The 17,890-nt window shown below is 34.6% G+C and overlaps 2 protein-coding genes across 3 annotated transcripts in view; both read right to left on the bottom strand.

The window, feature by feature from the left end:
• Positions 1-3,655: 3,655 nt before the first annotated feature.
• On the bottom strand, positions 3,656-5,580 carry LOC121369948 (putative uncharacterized protein DDB_G0289963). The gene is made up of 2 exons (XM_041495030.1): positions 4,207-5,580; positions 3,656-4,164 (listed from the first exon to the last, which is right to left on the bottom strand). Exon 1 carries the CDS (start codon positions 5,578-5,580, stop codon positions 4,717-4,719), a length of 864 nt encoding a protein of 287 aa, XP_041350964.1. The 3' UTR covers positions 3,656-4,164; positions 4,207-4,716.
• Positions 5,581-15,522: 9,942 nt separating this feature from the next.
• The window catches only part of LOC121370964, a 13,575-nt gene continuing 11,207 nt past the window's right edge, over positions 15,523-17,890 (bottom strand). Inside the window, exon 5 of one of the 2 annotated variants that reach the window (XM_041496523.1) lies at positions 15,523-17,890. This exon is cut by the window's right edge and continues 120 nt beyond it. Coding sequence is in view for 1 of the 2 variants with exons in the window: in XM_041496522.1 (XP_041352456.1) it covers positions 17,887-17,890 (4 nt within the window). In the remaining variant the exon portion in view is untranslated. The other variant, XM_041496522.1, reaches the window with a different exon arrangement.

The raw sequence follows: 17,890 nt of genomic DNA, 5'->3' as shown, positions 1-17,890 counted from the left end.
GTCTAAACTTCTTTAAGACTGCCGTGTGCAGAAATACAATTTAGAGTGTGTTAATGATTTTGCCGTTCAAATTCTTCCAGTGAACCTTGAAATATATCAGGGCCGTACCCTGATCAAAATCCTGGGGTGGGGGCACTACCTTTTATAAACAAATGAAACACTATACAAATTAAACCCTGAGAGGTGTATGCTATTTTCTGGAGTGAAAAAAAAGGTGAGATTCTCAGGGGGCAACTGCCCCCTCCTGCCTCCGGAGAGTACAGCCATGTATATAGAAGTGTCTTATACGACATGCAATATAAACTGATACTCAAGCAGAAAGTTTTGGTCTTATTCAATATAGGAATCAAAATCATCCTATAAAACTATTTTATATTTTTCTGTTTGTATTTAAAGGTATATTGTCACAGACCACTGACCTATTTAATGATCTAACAAAGTATTACCTGAACAAACATAATTTGATTTGTTCATAAATGTACTTTATTCAACCATCTTTATAACCACCATTTATTAATGACATTTTGTAAAAAATAATTGAATTATGGCAATGGTCCATAATTCAAAAACTAAAATTCCGAGAGGGATGACATGAATTTCACTCAATCATGGTTCAGTGTGATGTGATAGCTAAATTTGGTTTCCAACAATTAATGTAATTTTTTATTTATTATCCATTTTTAGAGAAATAAGGTCCTTAAATCTGTGACAGTATGCCTTTAAAATATAGACTGCTCACCCAGGTGTAGAACTGTCACATAGCCTGCTCACCCAGGTGTAGAACTGTTAGTCTTTTTTATTTCGTTACCCTCTAGGAGCGTGTGAACCTCTACCTGTTATAAAGAACAGCACGTATGTGAACCCGACCCACCAGGGGTTGATATGTTCGGCTTTTGTATGAAACCAGTCAGCGTTCTACTTGGACAGAGTAAGGTATGCATTGCGTTTTACGTGACTAAATACAGGGTGGGTTATTTTCACATTATAAATGTCTCATAAATTGGAGATATTTAAATTGTTATCGCGGTTGCTGACTTTTTTCCTGCCCTTTGGACATATAATTGTATTGTGGCTCATCCTAATGATGAAAACATGAATGATAAAGCATTTAATCATTGACCATGCTGTGAGCTCTTATAACATAGTCTTCGAATATCTGTCTGAAAGATTTTCACGAGGTTTCAGAAATGTTTCACAAGTCCATCAGGTTTATGGTTCTAATAAGAGCTTTATAAAAGACGGTGACACGGGGGTGGGGGGTGGAGGGGTGGGGGGGAGAGTTGGCGAAGATCGCCCACATTGATAATTTATGGGTGCTATAATTATGGGTCGTCTGCCTGAGAAATAAAGATTATTATACGAGCTTGTGTGTCGTACTGATTTTATGAAAAGAGTGTCAGGATTATTGTATTGTATTGTAAGTTATGACGTTGCTTCACAAAATTACGTCATTAACTGTGCACGTGAAATCATTATGACACACGTGGGTCATACTGGTTATATTTCCCTTAATATCTTGAACTATGTGGATAATAAATAATTATATAATGCAAATAATGTTAAATGGTTTCAAGTATGTCAAAATTAATACCCCCCCCCCCCCCCCCCCCCCACACACACACCAAATGCTGAAGCAGAAGGAATATAGTTTGACATGAAAGAAGAAAAGGAGATTTATGAAAAGTCGAACATGATGTAACAACCATCTGGCCATGGAACAGAAATGTCTTATCTGCAAACAGATTTCCATATTTCTATTTGTTTATCAAAACCAAATGTTCAAACCCATTTTAGTTTTATTTCTTTTTGGTAGTTTTGTCATACACATGTACACACATTTGACCATATCTCTTTGTTGAGGTGCTTGCGTCGCAGGACCAAACCACTTCGGTGGATCCGTTCAACTAATTGTTTTTCTCTCGTTTCAGCCAGTGCACCATAACTGGTCAAATGCCGTGGAATGTGCTTTCCTGTCTGTGGGAAAGTGTATATAAAAGATCCCTAGCTGCATTAGGAAAAAATATAGCGGGTTTCCCCTGATGACTACGAGTCAGAATTACCAAATGTTTGACATCCAATAGGATGATTAATTAATCACTGTGCTCTAGTGATGTCGTTATACAAAAACGAAAAGAGTATCTCTTTGTTAAGATGTGTCTAGATATCATGCAATCTTATAAAAAAAAAAGCATCACCAAATGCAGAAAAAAAACAAAAAACAACAACACAACAACAACAACAACAAACAAACCCATTGTAGTCGGAACGTATACCATATATACATGCTATTTACATGATGAAGCTATGCTAGTCTTACAGTAAAACTAGTACAATAGGTATACATGTTTTTAACGTTAAACCAATATGACTACAGATTGTGTGGCATTTTATCTTAATGCGAAAAGCCTACTTAACACAAGCTGTGTTAACTAATGGACGAATTGGGAAGAGGAGGCATCTTCCTCAAAACGTAGATGTCGAGGGTGGGGGAGGTATATGTATATGTTGCTGTAATAAGACGAGTATTGTGACACTACAAAATAAATGAACGAATGTTCAATGACACACCACCACGAAAACTATATCGGCTATTTGATACTGTAGAATTTCAAAACGCCCGTGTACTCTTCAGGCAATCTGATTACAATTAGCTCTACTGGTCTACCAGTAGATCTAACAGCATTGCGTGGACTCCCATGTCCAGGTGACATTTCATCTATAAATAACAATTTAAATATCGACCAATTACACTTCGCGTTTTATAGCGTTATTCGAGAGAATACAAATTCTAAAAATATCGGGCGAGACTATTTATGCAATAGGCGAATTTGTTTGTCTATTTCAACATTAAAAAGCAGGGGGAAAAGTACAGTAATAAACTCTGGATTGTATACTAGTATAAACAGATTTTATGGCTATACCATTAGTTCAAAATAGTTTCCGGCATACTTCGTAATTCAATCGAATCATTTCGTATACCCTCAGCATAATCCCGAATGTTTTCAAATTCTTTTCAAATCACTGGCATGATTTTGCAAATAAGGTTTTGATTGGTCGAATGAAAGGTCAACTGGACATGAACTCCAACAGGGTGATGTTAGATCCACAGGTAATAGTAATTGACCAGTGGAGCTAATTTTAATTAAATTGCTCTTCAGGCTAAGCTGCACAACGGAAACAAAGCAACACAACTGAGGGTTTGTAATAATTCAGTCCCAGCAAACACATATTTACAGAAGAAGAAACACGTTTTCAATTGCACTAAAATATATATTTACTGCTAAATTGTTAAAATATAAGGTTTTAGTAAAACATAAAATTGAAAATACATGTAGTATAAACAAAATACTGTGTACGTAATGGCTATAAAAATAGAAATACTTGTTGTTGTCCAGCTGGTAGTTTTGCATGAATATATTACAAATATCCCAAATCTATAAGTATAGTCGCAATGAGAATCGATAGATAAACGAGTGGTTAAATGAACGAATACAAGATGTATATAACAATAATTATAGGGTGCTGTATTTCTAGTTAATCAGTATGTTCTAATGTCAGAGAGAGAGAGAGAGAGAGACAGAGAGAGAGAGAGAGAGAGAGAGAGAGAGAGAGAGAGAGAGAGAGAGAGAGAGAGGGGGGGAGGAGGGGGGAGAGGGGAGAGAGAGAGGGCGGGGATTTCTTCATTTTAAAAATTGATTTTCAGAAAATATATTTTCATTTTAAAAACTTCGATCAAGAAATGCATATAAATGAATTTCTTAATATCAGTTAAATCGTAAAACGACACACCATAAATAGGAGCAGAACTACAAAGTACTGTTATCTAACATACGAACAATGAGTGTAAAAACATTTCTTTAAAACAAAAATTCGAAAAACTAAAATAAGGATTTTGTTTCGTTTCACAGAAATCCATTGCACAAAACTAGCAACCTGTAAGAAATCTAAAATCCGCAAATTGACTTTTTGTAAAACTAATTTTGTATAATATATATACACACTTTTAGAAGTTGCGTCTTATGTATATTGTTATCTTGATTGTAAGTTTGGAACTGCTAGAGTAAACGTTAATGTGAATCGATTGTTCTTCTTGTTCTTCTTGAACAAAATAATTATGTGCCTCATCTGCAAGATAATCAGTACTATTCTCCAAATCAGTTTCATCTGATCGTCTGCTCACAACATCACGACGAGGAGTACTGTCACCGTATTCAACATCTGTCATGTTATAAATATTATCAATCTTTTTCTGAAACACATTTTATTTAATATTTCAGTTCTTGTTCACCTTAATTGCTCAATGTTTTGTTAATATCTACATCTGAAATACTGTCTTTCACGTAGTAAATATAATTGATTTTCGTGTCGTTTTTGTGGACTTCATTTGGGTTTTTTTTTTACTTGTCTCTTAATATGCAGTTCTGATTGTCATTTTCGTTTTTAAAAAAATTCTTTTTCTGGAACACACTGTGGATGATTGTCCAGACTTTCTTCACCCGAAGGCACTGAGGTACAGTTGCCTGTTATTGTCTCTCACGTTATAAATTGGATTCCTTATGATATCTTCGTCTGGCTGGAACATGTTTCTGGCACTTCTTGTTCTCTTTGACGAGAATCGCTTGGCATGTCTCGTGGACTCACTACCTGTTTATCCCCCATCACGGAATTAGCTGGACTGAATTTTAATTCCTCTTCGGGAACACAGTTTAAAGAATCTTAGACTTCTGTATCGTCCATGCTATAAAGGAAATTGTCTTTCATCTCTTCTTCGGGAACACACTTAAGAGAATCTTGGAATTGCGTATCATCATCATCCATGTCATGAAGAAAATTGACTTTCATCTCTTCTTCAGGAACACACTTTTGAGAATCTTGAAATTCCGTACCATCCATGCTATAAAGGAAATTATCTTTCATCTCTTCTTCGGGAACACATATTGAACTGCTTTCAGGAGTTGTACCAGGTTTATCATTAACTTTAGTTTCTATATCATCTGCGTTTGTTTGGGATACAGGGTGTTCACCCAACTCACTAGAAATGTCCCCCGATCCCTCGTTTTCAGCTTCTTTATTGCTGAATGCCGCTTGGAATTTTCTGGGCTTTATAGGTGAACGGTTGCTTTTCTGAGGAGTGTTGTCTGGTTTACTTGCTGGCAGATCATTGGCTATGACCACAACCTGTACTTTTTTTTTGGTTTGATCTCTATTAGGTGATTGAATTACATCATCTTTAGAATAGCAGATATTTACAGCACCATTACTTCTTTTGCTCTTTTCCCTCACATTATCATTATTCGTATTTTCGTTTTCATCTAAATCATGAGGATCAACCGTCCAGTATACATTACTACAGGTGCTGGAATCTAGAGAGTCTCTGTGGTTTAGAACTATACCGTTAGTCACTTCTGGTTGTAGATCATCCAAATCTATTTCAGTATAGTCATTGTTGCTTTTGTTGGGTTGTTCACTAATATTAGTACTGATCTCAGTATCACTGTACAAGTTGTTGTTTCTTTTAGGAGTAACGTTATCAACGGACTTGGAGTCATTTCGTCTTTTTCTGAAAAAATATTTAGTCATAATTAGTGAGCAACACCCAATAGCCGATGTATGTTTCGTGCTGGGGTGTCGTTAAACATTCATTCATTAATTAGTGAGCAAGAAATAATATAGGCTGTTTCTAAAATGATGATATGCGTGGATTTGGGGTCATTTCTTCATTTGCCAAAAGAAACATTAGTTACAATTAATGAGTATTAAAGTAAACATTAAGCTACAACACGGGTGACTGTAATGATGATGATGTATAATCTGTTTAAAAGTTTGTTTTTATTAATATCACCTGCTGTGACGACTCCGTCCATGTACGTCAATGTCATGTACACAGATATGACTAACGATTTCGCTGTATTTTTAGTTGATTCAACATACTTCAGTATTGTATAATACATTTCATACTTTAATTTTAGTATACTAAGAGATAACCAAAAGTGATATGATCAATGCCACAAACTGATGATGAGATGGGGGGGGGGGGGGGGGGGGGCGGATGTTTAATAGATAGGTTACATGTGTTTTGTTTAGCATCAGGGCACATTGATTATTTACTCATCAGCTAATGGTTGTCGAGCAGTGGGTAATTCTGAAACCTAGTCTTCATAGGAAATCTGCTTCATTAGCAGCAAGGCATGATATCTAATGAGCTCTGTCCGGTGCTAGTTTTGATTTAGTAAACTAGATTGGGAGCGGCAGTCATATGTTGGGCTTATAGAGATTCACAGAATCAACCACTATTTTGCCCAATGACCATTCGACTCTTCATTGTGCAGAGATAGGGCCCTGACCATGTATTACGGTTTTGTCGGTCATATTATATGCACTTTCCTACATAGAGGATAGCAGATACCACGACATTTGCTATACCAGCCGTGTAGTATTGAACAGGTTGAGGAAAAGCCTAATTTATCCGCCGAGGGGGTTCGATCCAATGATCCAAGCACATTAGGATACACTGTCTGTTATATACTCCAAAAACAAAATATGAAATAGAATTAGTTAATTTTTAATGATCAGCTGTTAGGTGACTCATGAGACACATGATGCAAAGTATGAGAGGAGAAACTCGCTGCTCCAGTCTAAGAATTATCTTTAGAATCCCCAAAGAAATTTATTATGCCTAGTGGGTCTGCTGCTGTTAAAAAAGCATACAAATTCAAATTACATGTTTTTAATCCACAAGTGATAGATATTTGAAACTATGCACCACCACTCCAGCCTATGTTATTTTAAACAGTCCTACAGAGTTTTAATTGGTGACATACATACCTATGAACAATACAAGCAGCTACCACAACAGTTGTAACAACCAATGCGATTGCCACAACAACCACTGATATTATTACGGTTTGCTGGTCATTTTCTGAAAATGCTAGATGTATACAGATAATATTACGTTTTGCTCTTTGCCAAGCTTGAAGATAAAACGAAAATAATAACCTGAAACTCATGGATATCTCATGGATTCATACATCTTAAATGCACCACATAGAAAATGCTACCTATTATAGTAATATGAGGACAACAAATAATATCCGAAAATGTAGGACATATTAATATCATAACATAGCATAAAAACACAGACACTTTATAAATATACTAACACTAGCTGAATACACTTGAGAATACACTAGAGAAATATATCATGGTTTGGCCTTCACCTAAATTTTATTGGCAGTTCGACTGTTTTTGTTATTTGTCTACTTTCATCATGGAGTTCAGTACTGGTTTTGTATGTTGCAAGATGTTATATGATTTGTAAAGACTATTACAATTATTCATCCCAATTTGGACGATTATTATTATAAATACTACTAACAGAAATACATAATTATTGAATGTGCAAGTGCAAGTAAATAAGTAAGCAAGTACGTATGTTTGCACCTATGTATGTATTTATGTATGAATATGTATCTATTGTATATATATATATATATATATATATATATATATATATATATATATATATATATATATATATGTGTATGTATGTGTGTATGTGTGTATGTGTGTGTGTGTGTGTGTGTGTGTGTATGTATGTATTAATGTATGAATATGTATATATTGTATGTACGTATGTATGTATGTGTGTGTGTGTGTGTGTGTATGTATGTATGTATGTATTGATGTATGAATATGTATATATTGTTTGCAGGTGTGTGTCTGTCTGTGTGTGTGTGTGTGTGTGTATATATATATATATATATATATATATATATATATATATATATATATGTTTTTTTAATTTTGCCCCAGGGATTGATTTTAAATTGACTGTTATGATTTTCAAAATTTAACTGTTTTTGGTCTTTCTTGCTTTTAACTTGTTTTACTAGTACTATGTTTGGTTAATTTACCAAATAAAATTTATTTGTTTTAGAAGATTGTTAGGAAAAAAACAAACAAAACAAACCACTGAAAAATGCAGGTTTAGGCGATAGGTAGTCGTGTGGAGACCACGATATCCTTGATACTTTTCGTGTATGCAATAACCGGACGTGCTGTAATGTTGTAGTTTTTCAGATTTAAAATTTCTTCCTTTAGAACTTTACCAATATCAACGCTACGTCGATTGTGAATTACTAGACTCCACATTGTTTCCAAATGACATTTTTGACTGAATCCAGAAGGTCTCACGTTCAAGTTTCAAGATGTCTATTCCGTCTTTTAAACCGGGTATCGGGGTTGTTCGATGGGAATTATTTCAAAATGTTCATCTATTCAATGACCAGGTAGATTGAAGTGATTGGCGACCGGGGTGTTGACGTCATGCCGAATATCATACTCGTGACACACTGCTCCAATTCGCAGTTGATTTTGCGTTTGTCCTATATTATGCATACTGTGTTATTTTTTAACGTAAATTACAGATGATTAAATGTACTACATTTTTTAAATAACAGCTCAAATCTGTCTAAATTAGATATTCAATTTGGGTCTGGTGACTCTAATTTAGATTGCGTTTTAATTAAGTTTTGAAGCCTACACGTGGTTTTGTTACACGCACCAGAGGAACTAATGCGTATCTGGGGTAGTTGGTTATGCTGAAGTTTGTATATGGTTAACAGGTTTCAGCTGCCCTTTCTTTCTAATTCTCAGTTTCAGATTTATTTTTTCTTTGAAACCGTTTTAAAGCACTAAAAAGTCTAAATAAAAGTGAACAAGCTTCATTGACATTCTGTTTGTTATTTTAATTCTCAAATTATTAGATTTCACAGAAATTGGAGTATGTATGTATGTATGTACATGTATGTATGTATGGATGCGTGCGTGCGTGTATGTACATATTTATGTATGTATGCACTGTCTAAATGTATGCATATCAATATATTGTATGTCGGGTCTGACTAGTAGATACTTAGATATTAACGCATTAGCACGTATGTATGTGTGTATGTATGTATGTATGTATGTATGGGTATGTATGTATGTATGGGTATGTATGTATGTATATATGTATGTCTATCTGTGTGTGTGTGTGTGTGTGTGTGTGTGTGTGTGTGTGTGTGTGTGTGTGTGTGTGTGTGTGTTTGTTTGTTTGTAGGAGGTATGAATGAGTGTGTGTATATATATATATATATATATATATATATATATATATATATATATATATATATATTGATGTATATATGTATATCTCATGTAAATAATTATTTGAATATTAGCATACCATTACTAGCACCATGACCAAGAGAATAGCCCGCAGACACATTTGTAGTCACCTCTGTAGATTTGCTCCTTTCCACAGTGGTAGACACAGATGATGTAAACACTGATGATGTAGTAGGTATATGCGACGATGGAATAACCGTGGATGTCCGCTTTGTATCTGTGAACGCTGACGTGTAGCTAATTGATGTCTTAGTTATCTTTGTTGAGTTGTCTGGAGTTGACGTTTCTGGCGTGTTCGTTGTGTATCCTCCACGAGAATAGATCCACGAGCTGCAGTTCAAGTCCATTTGAGCACCTCTAGATCCTGTGTATGAAACTTACGTGTATTTTATAACAATAACAAGAAGCATGGACTGGACATATACACGTACCTTTAGGCTGATTTGTAAGACTTACCATTCTGTTAAGTTCTCACGTGTGATATGCAAATAATGTTCAGTGACTTAAAAGATCCTAATATAATGACAACACTCATAACATGTACACAACGCGTTTATACGTTAGCAATATTAGTATTTCATTCTTGAATGTTGGTCATATCTTGTTTTAAAGTAATTTCATACGGGAATATACTGACAGACATATATTTTATGTACGTCTCACATCAAGTGCACAGTAATAATAAAATATAACGATCATTCATGTTGAATAACGAAGTATTATATAATTCATAAGCAATATTTATCTTGGCTTACCCGTGAGTTCTATCCATATGTTTTGATTGCTGGTATTCTCACTGTAATACATTATATGGACAGTTTGATGAACTCCTTCTAAGACATTACTTAACAATCGTATAATTGATGAATTGAATGGCGAAGAACTATTTAGCATAAAACCGGATGTAATGTTTAGAAACCATTTCCCCTCGTCCGTTGTATTTGCACTAAAATCTACAACTTGAACTCTCATGTCCGTCCCACGAATCTCACAGTTACACAAAACAGGATCTGATATTCCGAACTTATTACTTGCAAAGAAGAAAACGCTTTCATTTGTCTTGCTTGATGCTGTCAAATTATCACACATATTGTAGTTCGCTGATTCTGAAAAAATGTAAGTACACTACGTAAACATTTCTAATAACTTGCACATGTACTATTGTCAATATGAAGTTCGAAGTGTGTTTGCCTATATCTATATATTTTGATTATAGGTGTTGTTGATGCTTTGACTACTAACACCAACTTGAAATGTTGATACACGTGTTAAAATAATTCTGAAATATAAATGCATATGTATACACAGGTACTGGACGGGGGACGGATTATAAAATGCAACCAAGCTGCCAACACTGAAGCTGATATAACTACAAAAAAACAACAACAAAAAAACATTGCCCCCAACCTCTTCGCACCACAATAGTTCCTGGGACCTTCCAACGCTTTTCTGTCTTCAGTTACAATCATTGTGGTTTTATATCCTATTAGGCAATCTAATGCTAGCTCACTGACAGACAGAAACAAATATTACAGAGATAAATGAATATGCAGCGTGTTGTCACCACGGGTGGGTTTTTGGCAGATACAATATAGCGCATATCTCAAAAGTGGTCAACACCAGGCCCAAACATTCAAATTAGCAGTTCAAACTTGGATACTGACTTCATTACGTTTGTACATGTAAAAACAAATCCTGTTTAAGTTACTATAATTACATTTTCTTTGCGTCTATACACTTTACGGCAATATGATTGGTCCAGAGGTGCTTACTGTTTTTCGTTCATATCTCGATGAACCGAAAAAATATAAGCCACGCCTACTACCCCCCCCCCTCCCCCCACCCCCTCCCACTGACTCGCACTACTTTTGCGCAACAAGCCGGATTATTCTGACAATCATATTTAGATATTTTGAAGAAAACACTTACGATAAATTAATGGAAAATGCTATAGCAGAGTAGACATATAGATATATACGCATTGATTTAAAAAAACCCCACAAAAAACCCACCCCCCAAAGCCCCAACCTCTTCGCTAATCATGACATGAGACTCGGTCGGTGGCCAAAGAAATCATGTAGGAAACTTCACTTCTGTAACTTACTTGTAAGCGATGTTCTACAGCTGTTGGCGAAAATTAAACGGTTCTACCAACAGCATAAATGTTAGACACGTTCTCTTCGTTCACTTTCATAAAATATAAACTAAACACGAATAGGACAATTCCTTCCAATATAACTAAACGATCCATAAAAATGCACAGCAGCTAGAGGAAATGACGTCATTTACAAAAACATCACCTGATTCAAATGATAGTGAATGAACGTTCGCATTCTTACGCGACGTAAGTATCAATGAAGTTTACACAAACAATACTACAGGCGTATTTAAAGCTAAACAAAATAAATTCAGTTATGTATTGTTAAAGTATGCATATAAATTTAATTATAAGATTTGACCGCAATTATTTTTTGGTTCATGCAAGTATGAACCGAAAAAAACGATGTGCACTCTTTTGTATGACCCTCTACGCATGAACCAAAAAATAATTGCGGTCAATTCTTAAATAAACATTAAGAATACCAGAAATACACGGCGTATAAACATTAATATTCTAAGCAAGGAAATGTAATAAATGTCTAGTTATATTCATTAAAAGCCTTGTTAGCAGGGATAATGTTTTAACGTCAGGAATGCCCCTTTAAGAGTCATAACTTTCATTTCTTAATGAAGTGTAATGATGATGAAGAAAGCATTTTAAAATATATATCTCGGTGTGGTATAACATGTTCATTAAAATTATACTGATGGAAAATATGAAAGTTTATTTCCATCCGACACCAAAATATAATTTCCATACAGTACCAAAACTAAAGTGCCTATAGAAGACAAAGGGTTAATCAGAGAAGTAAGTTTGTTAATCTAGATTTCAAACATATTTTTTGGTTATGAAAAAAACCATTAGTTAGTCAAGTTTCCATCATATAGTTTTGATAGAATCTTGCATTGATTCTGTTAAGGTAGCATCTTTGATTTCTATCAATGTCCGACACAAAAACTATTTATACTTCACTAAGACAAAATGGCTTCATTAAGGAATTCATTATGCTTGGTATTAATGCAGCTCCACATGCCTCTCACAAAACCATATTCCTTTACATCCTAATATTGATGACTTAAAAAGAATACAAGCATAAAGATTCAAATTACATCTGACACCAAAACTAGTATTTTGAAATATGCCCTATAGCTAACACTTGGACAGCCACCAAGCAACATACTTATTATTGTTTTTACTATGCATAAATACCATAAGTTATACATACCTGGAACACATTCGTAATCCACTCTCCCCAAAGGTATACCCAAACATCCGAAATAAGACGAATTCAGAGTTTCCTTACATTCTGATTTAGTATTGCAGGCAGTCTGTAGTCTGAAATCTATAGGTCTGTGTGATAATGTGTCGTTTTTTACCGTCCGTCCGCTGCAGTTGTTATAATCCGGAGTGCAGGTATCATTCGAACTGCTGTTTAAATATGTTTCTTGCAAAATGTGAATCAGCGAATCATTTCGACACCTTAAATCAATGGTGTAGCCGCTTACGTTTGGGAAGCATTTTGAAATTTTGTATCTTCGTAAACCAGACTCTAAATAAATATTGATAACAATTATTGAAATAAATATTTAAAAGACAGTAAACAGTTTATATGTATATTAGTATATCTACTAATTAAAATATTTATTTTTAAACATAACTGGTTTTAATATATTGCAGGACAATTGAAAGTGCGTTTTACAAATATCAGTCTGTACATTTTGTAAAAACTGCTTTCTCACAAACGCTAAAAATTACCTTTATTACATAGTACATCTACCATTTATTTTGATTTTTTAAAATTTGAGCCAGATATATTCATGAAATCTTTTCTCAAAAACATTTATGTTATTGCACTTTAATACTCAGAGTTCAAATGATTCAAAATAGAAACTTGTCATTAAACTACTTTCAAATATATTACACTAAGCGAACGATTACCAATTCTTCTGTTGGTGGTATTAAAAAAAATACATTGCTTATTAAGCTCAACCTAACATAATGTATATTGAAGTTTGAATTTAATATTTGAATGTTTCAGTTGATAGTTCATAAACCAATATTAGCCTTTGTTGAAAGTAAAATATACTGTACCATTAGTTTCATGGCACACAGAAATATATAACAATAAACACATTAATGAAAATTATACCCTCTACCCTACCACCCGCAAAAAAATATGTCGCAGCTCCTTTTCGGTGGATGCGTGGGCATAATTAAAATATAGTGCTACGTTCGAACATTATTCTAGCTTCATGAGATCCAATAATTATGTTTTAAAGTAATTGGTACATAACAATGTACAATGGGTCATTAATAGTAATTAGCAAGTCAAAACAGCACATAAAATACCCACCACTCTGGATTCCAAAATGAAACGTACATCCAAAAAAAAAGAATAAAATAGAGCAACATAAGTAAAGATGTGTGTTCGCCATAATGACACTTGGGGACTTTGCTCTTTACTCCTACTCTGTTGTGGTGGACGAGGAAAAAACTCTCTTTTGTCGATCATACAGTCCGGGCTATAGACGACCACAACCGTGAGATCCAGGAACAAACCTGACAAGTGAACGCAGTCAAAAGACTAACTGTGTATAAATACGTAACTAAACTTCTATTAAAAGTCAAGGTTCGTGAGTCACAAGCTGAATGTATTACCGGTATGTGAGAAAATATCATGTCTGTTTACTGATGCACTAAACAACATGGGTTGTAATAGTGGAGCAGAGTAGCAAGTTGCATGTGCATTTTATAGTTAAGTGTTGTTATTTAATACCATTAAGCATAGTGTTACGGTATATTGAATTCATTCTACAACCACACCAACACAAACACACCACAAGCACACATGTATGCACGCACACAGAAGAAAATAAGCACATACAATCCAAATAAGGGGCGGGACGTAGCCCAGTGGTAAAGCGCTCGCCTGAAACGCGGTCGGTCTAGAATCGATCCCCGTCGGTGGACCCATTGGGCTATTTCTCGTTCCAGCCAGTGCGCCAAAACTGGTATATCAGAGGCCGTGGTATCTGCTGTCCTGTTTGTGAGATGGTGCATATAAAAATACCTTGCTACTAATAGAAAAAGTCAGAATTGCCAAATGTTTGACATCCAGTAGCCGATGATTAATAAATCAACGTGCTCTAGTGGTATCGTTAAACAAAACAAACCTTAACTTTAGCAATCCAGTTAACAAAATCAAAACTAAAATGCCAGTTTGGCCCATAATTGAAGTTACTTGGTCCTCTTAAAACATGTCATGTTATTTCTGGTTAAAACTTGGTTTCTTACAGCAGTTGACAATTTAATACGTGAAATATATTTTCGAATGTTCATTCGTCCGGTATTCGGAACACAAAATATTACGGGCCGAATTTACGAAGCAGGTATTTCTTAAACGCAGATGTTTAAGCACTGTTTGTGTAAGACAAAACCAGACTTCGTACATTCGGCCCTAAAATCTCTAGAGCCAATTAAATGCTGTTGTCCAAGTGCTCTAAAAATGACAAACGTCCTGACAATTCAATAGGATTCATTTCTAAAACGTATCTATGAAAACCTAGTAATGTCAAAAGTATGGCTTTCACGAAACGCTCACATCATGATCATGTGTTTAGCTTTTGTAGATTTGATCACAACCAAGACCTAAATAGACATAAATGGACAGATATTCTAAACTAGATTCCGTAAGTTTTGACCAGAAGTACCTCATATTATTATTTTTATTTTTTAAAAGTCCAAGTCTCTTTATCCCACCGTGATAAATTTCTTTTTAAGAGGGTTCTTCCTCTGGTCTGCCCCACCCCCCCCTCGCCCTCTCCACAAGGCGTAGGTGAAATGTGAAGACTTTTTTTATCGACATTTTTGTTAATTTTGAATGCGAACGACAAAACCATTTTTTCGTAATCATAGCCATATCACAGCACAAGGCAAAGTCAAAAGGGTATTTTGGAAAAGTCGTGATTACTTCCAGATGCCTCGTCAGCAGGACTGTCAATCCTCAGGAGATCAACAACAGACCGTTACATCATTCTGTAGAAGTACTGCCACTCCTTAGACTTTTAATAAACCAAAACTAACACTGGACAGCGCTCAGTGGAATATATATACTATTATATATGTAATGAATACACTCATGGTTTTGATAGAATCATGTTCTATTCTGGTTTTTATTATTTGTATGAACCCATTCAACGCGGTGCATTGACGTAACATATCAAACATTCACAAAGAGAAGTAATATCAAATCAGATTATGTTACTAATATTATACTGAACAAAATAAAAACTTGACAGGTAAGAACGGTCGAAACAGAAGACCCCCAAACAGTTTGAATGTTCTTGTTTTTCCTCTTTAGAATAGAATAGAATAGAATAGAATAGAATAGATGTTTAACCACACCCCAGCACGAAAAATACATCGGTTATTGGGTGTCAAACTATGGTAAATGCAAAACAGTAAGTGATAATCAACATCAATATAAAAATTCAATAGTTAAATAATTCCCCTTTACATGATCAAAATATAGAACAAATTACGTAGAGTAAAATCGGACCCAGAGGCTAGCATGTTTATTTTGTTTTTACTTTTAAAAGGGTGATGGATTTATGGGCCCCCATTAGGTTAGGTAATGTTATTAAGGTGTCTCTGTTCAAACAATGGTTCAGACACACCCATCCGATGATCAGTCTCTGCCATGACCAGTGGATGAGCATCGAACAGAAAGTAATTTACTATAAGGTTTTTATAATGGGGGAAATGGGGAGAAATTTTGATGGTGTCGGCTAAAACTAAATCTGCAAATTAATATTCATAATTAAATTAAAATTATTCGACTCACTATTTTTGATGGGCAGTCTAAACTATACTTATTTATTCTACTCTTGCTTATTCCCTGAAGGAATGGGCCTCATTAATAGGCGTCGCAAGCGAGGTAGGGGCGGCAGGCAGATATATCATACGTACAACACTGAAGATTACACACACACACACACATACACACACACACACACACACACACACACACACATCTTTTCATTCTCTGGCATCTACCTCATTCTAAGATTATTATATTCTGAGCGACCATGCGAACGTCTCGGTCTCCTGGCCGACTATTCTCTACTGCATCTACAGGGTGAACTAGGCAGACTTGTAACACATATAACGAACTCATCTCTGAATCACCATGTCGTACACTTTTGAGTACAAAACATTTATTTAATGAAATCATAAACAATTTCATTTTACATCATATTTAAAAATATTTTTTTTAAAAATACAACATATATTGGTTTATATTACATAATGTATAATGTCTGAATGTTCATTTTAAAATTGTTTCATTTATTGTTATCTCGAAAATAACTTATACTCCATTTTACCTCAAATAACAAAATATATTAACTACATTCATTTGTAACATAATGATATAATGCTTAAAATACGAGCCTGGGCGGCTGAGAACTCTCAGTTTATTATTTCCATTGTTTAAAGAAAATGTTCCGAGCTTGCTGCGATTGTAATATGTTTCCGATTAATAGAGACGTTTTAGCAAATACAATTACAGATCAAATACATTTTCTTGTTTAGACCATCAATCTTTGTATATTCAATATGGGTTTGAACTGCTGCAAACAATAGAATGATAAGAAAAACATTGAATATACAGACACGGGCATTCTAGAGAGGAAAATGTATTTAATACGTAATTTTAGTTGTATTTTTTTTTCTTCTAAGATATGTGATATTTTATTGAATACGAAGCCAAAATGACAGTCCCGTAATTGCCGTCCATTTTTGGACTAACATAGTACAACAGTCTCCTTCAACCATATATTTGTTTTTAAATAGAATTTTATTTAATTTCACTGAACAAAATGGATTTTTTCTCTCTTTTTACCAAAACTGTTTACCTTTTTTTCCTACGTTGACACAACCAAAAATTATATATGCAAAACATGTTTAGAAAACTAAAAACAGACTGGCTATAGCCTATATCTATAGACGGACGGTATTTTGTTACGTCACTGTGTATGTTTCAGTGCTAGACCGCTCCTTAGTCAGGTTGCCAGATATGAAAATATGACCTTACCGTGAACTAGGGTTTTATGGTGGTTTTGTGTCATTTAGGGTATATTGCCCCCAGATCAATATGACAATGTCAAGATAGTTTTAGAGGTTAAATGCGTTGTGTTAATCGGAAATATATTAACAATGGCAGCAAACTCTGAACAGTCCCTTTAAAAAAAATTAGTTTTCTGGAAACCATCTTGGCAATTTGAGATTCAAATCTGAACACACCGCGATAAAAGAAAAAAGAAGAAGAAAAACAACTATTTTGGATCTACCAGTAAAATTGAGGCAACCTAAACAATTTGAGTCATGGCTCAAGACACAATGATTCTTCTTCTTTTTTTCGTGTTTTATTCCGATACCGTTGTTTGTGTAACTAGCGAATTCATGTTCTTAATCATGTTCAAAGTTGTTGGCAAGCCAGACGCAACATTTGGTTTAGCAACATTTTTAACATTCAATAAACTGTTTTAATTCAATCAACATGACGCGTTCTCTCTTCACGGGCAGCCTCGGTGGACATTTTCTTTCGTCATCCTCGATTAT

This window comes from Gigantopelta aegis, chromosome 4 (assembly GCF_016097555.1).
Source record: "Gigantopelta aegis isolate Gae_Host chromosome 4, Gae_host_genome, whole genome shotgun sequence".
Classification (NCBI taxonomy): domain Eukaryota; kingdom Metazoa; phylum Mollusca; class Gastropoda; order Neomphalida; family Peltospiridae; genus Gigantopelta; species Gigantopelta aegis.
This window is presented reverse-complemented; position numbering and strand designations above follow the sequence as displayed.

What these genes read in the sequence shown, in the direction of transcription:
- LOC121369948 (XM_041495030.1), bottom strand. Translation starts at nt 5,580, where the DNA reads ATGACTAAATATTTTTTCAGAAAAAGACGAAATGACTCCAAGTCCGTT.